The sequence below is a fragment of the Myotis davidii genome, unplaced genomic scaffold, assembly GCF_000327345.1.
Source record: "Myotis davidii unplaced genomic scaffold, ASM32734v1 scaffold64, whole genome shotgun sequence".
Taxonomy (NCBI): Eukaryota; Metazoa; Chordata; class Mammalia; order Chiroptera; family Vespertilionidae; genus Myotis; species Myotis davidii.
The window spans coordinates 4315771-4326233 of NW_006296226.1; the positions used below are offsets into that span (position 1 = coordinate 4315771).

The 10463-nt window shown below is 36.1% G+C and overlaps 1 protein-coding gene across 1 annotated transcript in view; it reads left to right on the forward strand.

Annotated features, from left to right (window-relative positions):
• Positions 1–10463, forward strand: part of HSDL2 (hydroxysteroid dehydrogenase like 2) — a 45769-nt gene that overhangs the window by 13101 nt on the left and 22205 nt on the right. Inside the window, exons 2-6 of the mRNA XM_006771190.2 lie at positions 3331–3494; positions 4967–5065; positions 5953–6067; positions 9046–9149; positions 10210–10308. Of these exons, the coding sequence (XP_006771253.1) occupies positions 3331–3494; positions 4967–5065; positions 5953–6067; positions 9046–9149; positions 10210–10308 (581 nt within the window). The remainder of the gene's footprint in view (positions 1–3330; positions 3495–4966; positions 5066–5952; positions 6068–9045; positions 9150–10209; positions 10309–10463) is intronic.

The following is a 10463-nucleotide window of genomic DNA, read 5'->3' on the forward strand; positions in this document are numbered from 1 at the left end:
ATCTATCATTTAGAATTAAGGATCAGATAAAGAGCTTCACAGACAAGAAAAACCTAAAGAAGTTCATCACAACCAAACCAGTATTATATGAAATGCTGAAGGGTATTCTTTAAGAACAGGAAGAAGAAGATAAAAAATTATGAACAACAAAGTGACAACAGATACATATCTATCAACAAGTGAATTTAAAAATCAAATGAATAAAAAATCTGATGAACAGAGTAAACTGGTGAATGTAATAGAATCAGGGGCATGGAAAGGGAGAAGACTGACAATTCTTGTGGGGAGGGGGGTGTGGGAGGTGCAGGAAGAGATTGGACAAAAATCTTACACCTATGGATGAGGACAGTGGCGGGGGGTAAGGGCATGGGGTGGGGTGGGAACCAGGTGGAGGGGAGCTATGGGATGGGGGAGGAGAAACAACTGTAATAATCTGAATAGTAAAGATTTATTTTTAAAAAAGCTCAATTAAAAAATGGGCAGAGCACCTGAATAGATATTTCTTCAAAGAAGACATACAAATGGAAATGCAAATCAAAACCACAATGAAATATCACCTCACACCTGTCAGAATGGCTGTTATTCAAAAGCAACATATAACAAGTATTGGTGAGCATGTAGAGAAAAGAGAACCCTTGTGCACTGTTGGTGGGGTTGTAAGTTGGTGCAGTCTATGAAAAACAGTATGGAGGTTCCTCAAAAAATTGAAAATAGAATTACCATAGGGTCCAGCAATTCCACTTCTGGGTATATATTCAAAGAAAATGAAAACACTAAGTTAAAAAAGATATATACATTCCTGTGTGTATTGCAGCATTATTTACAATAGGTAAGGTATGGAAACACCCTAGGTGTCCATCAAAAGATGAATAAAGAAAATACACAGTGGAATATTATTCAGCCACAAAAATAATGAAATCTTAACATTTGTGACAGCATGGCTGGGCCTAGGGAGTAAGTGTGCTAAGTGCAGTAATCCAGAGAAAGAAAAATACTGCCTGGCTTAATTTATATGTGGAATCCGAGAAACAAACACAACAAAAAAGAAACAGACTTACAGATACATAGAACAAACTGAGGTTGCCAGAGAGGAGGGGTATGGGGGCATGGGCGAAAAAGATGAAGGGGAATAAGAAGTACAAACTTGTAAGTAAGTCATAGGGATGTAATGTACAGCATAGGAGATGTAGTCAATAACATCATTACTTTATACGATGACAGATGGTTACCAGACTTACCATGGTCATAAGCTATATAAATGTCAAATCATTATGTTGTACACCTGAAACTAATAAAATATTGTATGTCAATCGTTCTTTAAAAATATAAAAAATAAAATAGTTGTTACTATTTTAACAGGTGGGGGAGGAAGAAGGAGGATAGAGTTAAGAATAGACAGGCAGTTTCTGAGGGATTAGTAATGTTCTGTTTTTGTTTCTTGGTATTCATTTTATTTTGTTCTTTAAACCATATACGTTGGTTTATATGCTTTTTTGTATGTTTACTATACTTCACTAAAAATAGTTGCCACCTCTCTGTTTCTTCCTCATTCTCCACTCGCCTTCCTGGTTAACCCTCCTCACACCATCTCTGGTCACTCCTCCAGATCCTGGCAAGAGCCTTATGTTCTTTTGTTAGCAAGCCTGCTTATATATTACTCATGTCTCTGGTACTGTCTCCTTTTCTCTTTGTCATTGTTGTCACTTTTGCTGTCCTCTATTTTTCTTAAAAATGCTTTCTTATTTGCCTTTAGAGAGTAAACAAGAAAGTGGGTTTCCCTCCCTGTTTTCTGACTTTATTTTAGATATTTTCTTCTCACCTAACAACTGAGTAAGTACAATGTTTAAAGTTAAGGGGGATGAATGTAAAAAGTGAATAGGTAACTTTCTTTGGTACATTTGGATTAGAGAATCTTTTGATCAATACCTTGAGCTCTTTGCCAGCCTTCTAGGTGTATATGTTTAACAGCTTTATTGAGATGCAATTCGCATACCACACAATTTACTCATTTAAAGTACAGTGGGGCCTTGTCTTACGAGTTTAATTCGTTCCAAGGCTGAGCTCATTAAGGAGCTTGTTGACTCAAATTACTCTATCAACTAAATGCAAAAAATCAGCCGAGAGACAGCTGGTATCTCAAAAAACTCGTTAGTCAGGACAGTGGTAAGTCAAGGCCCCACTGTATACAGTTCAGCCCAGCCAGCTTGGCTCAGTGGTTGAGCATTGACCCATGAACCAGGTCATGATTCGATTCCTGGTCAGGGCACATGCCAGGGTTGCTGGGTTGATCCCCAGTGTGGGGCATGCAGGAGGCAGCCAATCAATGATTCTCTCTCATCATTGCTGTTTCTCTCTCTCCTCTCCCTTCCTCTCTGAAATCAATAAACATATTTAAAAAACACACACACACAATTCAGTGACTTTTAGTATATTCACCGAGTTGTGTAGCCATTAGCATAATCAATTTTAAAATCTTTTTATCACCCCTAAAAGAAAACCCACACCTCTCAGCTATCAATCCCCAACAACCCCAACCCCAGATCTAGGCAACAACTAATTTTTGTGTCTCTGTAGATTTGTCAATTCTGGATGTGTCATATAAATGGAATCGCCTAACACGTGGTCCTTCATAAATGGCTTTTTTTCAGTTAGCATAATGTTTTCAAGGTTCTTCCATGTTGCAGCTTGGATCAGTACCTCATTCATTTTTATTGCTGAATGTATTCCACTGTATGGATATATCACATTTTATTTATCCATTCATTAGTTGATGGACATTTACAATGTTTCCATTCTGGCCACTATGAACAAAGATGGGCATCCATTGAACAATTATTTGGTTTTAGGTCATTTCTTTTAAGTGGTATGTAGAAAATATGAAAAATTCCAAAGAATATAAAGAATACAATAAAATTTATTCATAACCCCACCACTCACATACCAGGTATAAGCTTTGTTAACACTTCTCTGTGGGAGAAAAAATACATATTTATATAGTTTATTAACTCCTTGTTTCTCTTTAAGATTTATTTTTCATTTGAGCAGATTTTATTTGCCAAATCACTGCAAGACTGGCCAACTGAAGTTGTAATAAATAATTTATAAATCATCATGCAATGCGAGAACAGTAGAGCTATTAACTAATCAGATGGGAAGGGAGGAAGGTTTAGAGGAAGTTTCACAGAGGAGGAAACATTACAAATATAGATAGATAGATAGATAGATAGATAGATAGATAGATAGATAGATGATAGATAGATAGAAGTTCTTTATACTGGCAAGTAAATAAAGCATTGAGGTTTCTGATAAAGTCCATTTGTTCTGTTGTAGGAAGCTGGCAGGATGTACAGTTTTTATCACAGGTGCAAGCCGTGGTATTGGCAAAGCTATTGCATTGAAAGCAGCAAAGGACGGAGCGAACATTGTCATTGCTGCGAAGACCACCCAAGCACACCCGAAACTTCCAGGCACAATCTATACTGCTGCTGAAGAAAGTGAGTGAGTGTGACAGTGCCATTTCATGAACTATCCTCACCATGGTTGCAATACATAGATAATCTACTGAAGAGTTTAATTATAGCTTTTTGAAAGCTACCCTAAAAATAAGTTTATCTGCTTAAAGTATTTTGTCACCTTAGAGCAGTGATTGGGAACTGTTTTTCTCCTCCAGCACTTTTGAGTGATATGAGAGACTCCCATTAAAAATTGTGTCTCATGAGGGCAGTGGTTCTTGAATCTGAGTGGAGAATGGGAGAGTGGAAATAGAGAATTTGCGAGGTGGATGATGTGAACACTTTGAAAAAGCTCTCTATGTTATTTATTTTCTGCACCATTTTCAAGTCATTATTTTAACACTTTCAGTCCACAAATAATTACCGAGTGCTTATATTCAAGGCATTGTGCTAGGCACAGTGCCAGGAGGGAGAGCTTAAAAATTCAACTTCACCTGAGGTTGTTGGTTTTGTTAGTTATTTTAATAGCACTGTGGTTATGTAAAGAGAATACGTATCAAATATTGATGAATGAAGTGATGTCTGGGATTTGTTTTAAAATACACCAGCAGCCCTAGCTGGTTTGGCTCAGTGTATGAAGTGTCGGCCTATGGACCCAAAAGATCCTGGGTTCATATCAAGGTCAAGGGCATGTACCTCAGTTGCAGGCTCCTCCCCGGCCTAGGCCCTTGTCAGGGCATGTGTAGAAGGCAACCAATCGATGTTTCTCTGTCTTTCCCTCTCTCTCCCACTCTCCCTAAAAATCAATGGAAAAATATCTTCGGGTGGGGATAAAAAAAAAAAGAAAAGACACCAGCAAAAACCAAAATGAGGTTGGATGTAGATAAATTATACTGGCTAAACATTAACAATCATTGAAGATAGGTGATAGATTCATGGTACTTTATTATCTTGTTCTTTATATTTTTTGAAAAATTTCATAATAGTTTTAAAAAAATCATCACTCAAGGATATTTTCTCCATTGATCCCTAGAGAGAGAGTGGAAGGGAGGGGGAGAAAGAGAAACATTGAGAGAGACACATTGATTGGTTGCCTCCCGCATGAGCCCCAACCAGGGATGGGGATCAAACTCACAGCCGAGGTACGTGCCCCTGGTGCCCTTGACAGGGAATGGAGCCCACAACCATTTAGTCCTCGGGCTGATGCTCAACCATTAAGCCAAACTGGCCAGTGCTCATAATAGGTTTTTAAGATTACCTTCCTTTTTTAGCCTTTTAATAGAATTTTAAAATTCCTCTTTGCTTTTTAATGGAACTAGTCTATCTAGTTTGAGGCTGGATATAGGTTAGACAATCTGTCCTACTGTACGGGTAGAGTCACTAGTGGTTATAAGACATAGTTATTTATATTGATTTTCTGAAAATAGGGTACTTGTTTCTTTTGACTCATATCAGAATGAAAGGTTTAATATTTACATACTTTAATGCTCTTTTTGTTTCTTTATTCTTCATAGTTGAAGCCGCTGGAGGGAAGGCCTTGCCATGTATTGTTGATGTCAGAGATGAACAACAAATCAGTAATGCAGTGGAGAAAGCAGTTGAGAAATTTGGAGGTAGTGCCATAATTCTGAAATAATTACTGAATATTGATAAAATATAGGTGTAACTATAACTTTAATTAATTTTTTTTCTGAGTCTTTGGAGTATAACCAAAAATGAGATTTGTTCATATAGAAATGTAGCTCAAAACCACCCGATGAGGGTTTTTTTTTTTTATTTGGCAAAAATTATTTTGAATAATATAACACTTTTACCACCCAATATAAGGTTAGGATCTTGACAATAACATACATGTAACCAAAAGTAGTTCCTTAGATCCCATTCTCTTGGCTCTCTTCAATTACTATAACCATATGTTACATATGCAGTGGCTGGGGATGGAAGACTGGATACAAGGTGCAGGAATAGTCATTATTCTAGATTCATTTTATTTTATAAATGAGTTACCAAAACACACTTGATCTTTGATGATTTGCCTGGAATTGAACCTCTGGGTCTTTTCTTTCTTCTCAGTTCCCAACACCAGAAAGGGCCTTAGAAGGGAGGGAGGTCTGTGTGCTTGGAAGGAGGACAGGCTTTGGAAAGATGCTAGAGAAGAGGGAAAATTTTAAAGAAGTTAATCTTAAGTTCTTAGAGACAAGGAGGGATGACCAGGACGTAAGAGAACAGATAAGAATGGAAGCTACAAAACACCAAGGACTAAGCCTCCTTGTAGTTTCACATGGAGCTCTGAGGATGGTCTGTCTCCATTGTGCTAGTGAAAATCATTTGGGTATTTTGACACAGCTACTTAGTTTTATATTGGTGTATTGGTTAGTCAATTTATCTAAAAGAAGTATTTGTGAACTAACTTAGATTCAAATACACAGAGTAAATGTTCTTATTTCTTTTTGTTATAAACTTTAAATTACATTAATAGGAATTAATTATTTGAAAACAGGAATTGATGTGTTGGTGAATAATGCCAGTGCTATTAGCTTGACCAACACATTGGAAACACCTACGAAGAGGGTGGATTTGATGATGAATGTCAACACCAGAGGCACCTACCTTACGTAAGTTAAAGAATTGTCGGGGAGCCGAGACCGGTTTGGCTCAGTGGATAGAGCGTCAGCCTGCGAACTGAAAGGTCCCAGGTTCGATTCCGGTCAAGGGCATGTACCTGGGTTGCGGGCACATCCCCAGTGGGAGATGTGCAGGAGGCAGCTGATCGATGTCTCTCTCTCATCGATGTTTCTAGCTCTCTGTCTCTCTCCCTTCCTCTCTGTGAGAAAATCAATAAAATATATTTAAAAAAAAAAAAAAGAATTGCCGGGGAGAGCCCTAGCCGATTTGGCTCAGGGGATAGAGTGTCAGCCTGTGGACTGAAGGGTCCCAAGTTTGATTTGGGTCAAGGGCCCCTGCCTGGGTTTTGGGCTTGATCCCCAATAGGGGGTGTGCAGAAGGCAGCCAATTAATGATTCTCTCTCATCATTGATGTTTCTATCTCTCTCTCCCCCTCTTCCTTCCTCTCTGAAATCAATAAAAATATGTTTTTTAAAAAAAGAGACTTGTCTCAATTTACAAAAATACTTTGTTTAGAAAGGAGAAAAAAAGAATTGTCGGGGAAAATGTAATGTTTTCTCAGAAGACTAGTTAGTAAACAGATTTGAAACAGATTGGCAATACAGTTTAAAATCCAGCCAAACGGCCTAAAAGTGCTCCAAGTTAGTAGATAGTATTTCAAATAAATTGTTTTATTCAGAGATCCTTTTCCCCCCCTGTAAATCTAATAAATACTAAAGTATAGCTCATGTATTTTCAAACATTTGTATGAAGAAATACATACAGGGTATCCCCCAAATATACATACACACTTTAACAGCTGTTAGCTCAGTTTTGAAAATGAAGTATATTTTAATAAACATTGCCTTTATAATTAATCAGAGTGTGTGTATATAGTTTATGGGGACACCCTATATATGCATACTAAGGCTTCTAATTAAGCCAGCAATAGTCTCCCCTTCCTTTGAAAACACTTGGGTTTTAGTTATATAAATAATAGGAAGCTCATTATGAATCTATTTATTTATTTTCAAATATATTTTTATTGATTTCAGAGAGGAAGAGAGAAAAAAAACATCAATGATGCTCAGCTGGCGTGGTTCAGTGATTGAGCGTAGACCTATGAACCGGAGGAGGTCACGGTTCGATTCCTGGTCAGGGCACATGCCCAGGTCATGGGCTTGATCCCCAGTGTGGGGCATGCAGGAGGCAGCCAATTGATGATTCTCTCTCCATCATTGATGTTTCTATCTCTCTCTCCCTCTCCCTCTCTGAAATCAATAAAACTATATTTTTGTAAAAAACTTACCTACTGTAGAAATGTTTCACAGAAGTACAGAAATTAAGTTTGTTCATTGTATTGTTCACTAGCTAAAAAGACACAAAAAGTGTCTGGCTAAAAAGTAAAAAAATGGACTATGTTATGAATTCTAAGTACTAAATACACCTCCATGATTTGAAACAGAGACAGATCAGTGCTTTACTCATGTTGAATACAAACATGATCATCTACTGTATGGCAAGATTGTGTGGCCAGTGTATTGTTAAGGAAATTGACTCTCTTTGCCACTCAAGAGAGAATTCCCAGATCAGTTCCCAAACAAAGAATGAGTCAAAGGCTTGGCTTTTTTAGTTGACATTATGACTTATGTAAACACAAATGCATGGTTTTCACTGTTCATTCCTTGTGAAATTATGTCTTTGGAAAACCCATTTGGCAAGAACAATTTGGACCCATATCTATTCTGAGGTCATTTTCCAAAAATGAAAATGATGGCCTAAACTACATTCCTTTGAATGGGAAATATGGTCTTATGCCTGGAATAGATTTAGTTTGTTTCCTATTGATGTTTTGAGGTGCAGTTCACTGTTTTAATCACTGTCAGTTCTAATATTGGTTGTCCCTCCCAACCTCACCCCCATAAAAGTGAAGCACCTTTGGAAAGGAATAATATATATAAAAATTCATTAGTGATATTGATTGTAATTGGTTTATAAACTTGAAAAAACATTGCTGATGGTTCCAAGAATATTGTAATAAGAAAATTGACTTGAAAGAAGAGGACAAGTTCAAAGTTCTAGAAGTTATTGAATATGAAATAAAATTAAAAGCTACAAAATTATTGAGCTACAATATTTAACATGTTATAACTTAATAATGAAAAATTTTTAAAATATTGGACCTGAGTCTCCTATAAAATAAATTGCTTACCTTTATAAACAGTATTTTAAAAAACCAAAAACTTAATATTGCTCCCAAAGACATATTGCATTGCATACTGGTGCAAATTAACTTTGGAAATGTATTGGGAGTTACATTATTAAATTACAATTCCAGCATAGTAGGAATACCACATCTACTAAGATGAAATAAGTCAACCTATATAATGTAATAATAGCAGTAGTTTATTTCATGTTTAGCATTGTGAACTGTTTCAAATATCTCATATATCATCTCATTTTAATCCCTTGGTCAATCCTAGATTTTAGCAGGTATTACCAACATTTACCAATGAGAAAACTGAGAAGTAGAATGCTATCTGTTTTCCCCAGGATCACACAAGGAAGGGGCAGAAGGAGAATTTGAACCGAGGTGTGTCTGACTGGAATATCCATGTTCTTTGCACAGTACAAGCTGTGCTGGCTGACAATTACATTAACCGTTACTGAAAAGTGTGTGTGTTTGGGAGGGAGAATTTTAAAGGATATAGTTGAGGATAACCTCAGTTAGATTTAAGGCTAATATGCCAAGGATTTTATTATTATCATCAAGTAGATTATTTAGTCAGGCCATTAAGCAAAGTTTCAAGGTTGAAAAATTAGTTGCTTTTCCCATTTTCATTCTAAAAGAGTAAAAATAAACAAAAGTACTCTATAGATTACTAAACAAATTCAGTTCCTCTGTAGAAGTAGATTAAAATAAAACTTTAAAAAGTGGGGTGGTTATTAGAAAACTATTCATTTGGCTTGTGTTTTCTTTCACTTTCAGGTCTAAAGCATGTATTCCTCATTTGAAAAAGAGTAAAATTGCTCATATCCTCAATCTCAGCCCACCACTGAACCTAAATCCACTGTGGTTCAAACAGCACTGTGGTAGGTGGTAGGATGAGGGGATGGTTTGTTTATTTGTTTTGCATTAAATCAGTGCATCTATTATGTAATCACAATTTACATATGCTTTTATCATTACATTTTCTATGCAGAATCAGTAGCATTTTGGAAAGTAGATTCTTAAACTTTTGTCTGTAATTATAGAATTTAGGTATAATATGTATTCATTAAAATGTGCAGATCTTAAGGGTTCAGTTTGATGAGTTTTGACAAATGTATACACCTGTAAAGCCAACATCCAAATCAAGATATGCATTTCCATCATCCCAGAAAGCTCCCTCAAGTCCCAATGAGTGTGTTTTATTGAATGTAACTTATCTATAATAATAAAAGTGTAATATGCTAATTAGACCGGACTAACCTTCCGGACAACCTTCCAGACGAAGCCGTGGAGGCAGGGGCCGAGGCAGAGGCAGCCGCCATGGCAGGCGGGGGCCAAGCCCCTTGCATGAATTTCATGCATCAGGCCTCTAGTTCTTCAATAATGTTGATTAAAAACTATCCATGAAATACTTTACCTTCCACAGCAAACTAATGATTCAAGGTATGTTAAATAACAAGATTCATGTGTAAGTACCTCCTTTAAAATAGTTGTATCAGAGACTTAGTTCTTATTTCACAAAGCAAACTAAAAGAAGTTCTATTTTCATTGACAAGGTTAATAAACAAGTTTGTAGCCTTTAGTTGTTATTTTACTAGCAGTAGTTTCCCTTTAAATGCTCACTTTCATTCTTTACAAAGAAGAAAAAACAGATTAAGAAACAGTAGTGTAACTTATTCCAATAATATTAAGGGAAATTAAAGTTTAATAAAATGTTTCTTTTAATAAAATAAAATGTTAGGATGGAAATATATAAAGAAGCTCACCCCTGTTCAGATACCTCCATAAAAACTATTTTTTTTAAGAGTATGTTTTAAAAAGTATGTTTTGTAATATATTATATTATTAAAGAATTCTAAAAAAATGTATCAGGAAAAAATAGTAATAGAAAGAAATTAATTTATTTCTTAATTAACTATTATTTCTTGTGGTTCCTTTCAGCTTATACCATTGCTAAGTATGGTATGTCTATGTGTGTGCTTGGAATGGCAGAAGAATTTAAAGGTGAAATTGCAGTCAATGCATTATGGCCTAAAACAGGTATGTATTTTAAAAAATATTTTTTAATTCTCATTTATTGTTCTTTTAAAAAAATTGATTGCCCTAACCAGTTTGGCTCAGTGGATAGAACATCAGCTTGCGGACTGAAAGGTCCCCGGTTCGATTCCGGTCAAGGGCATGTACCTTGGTTGCGG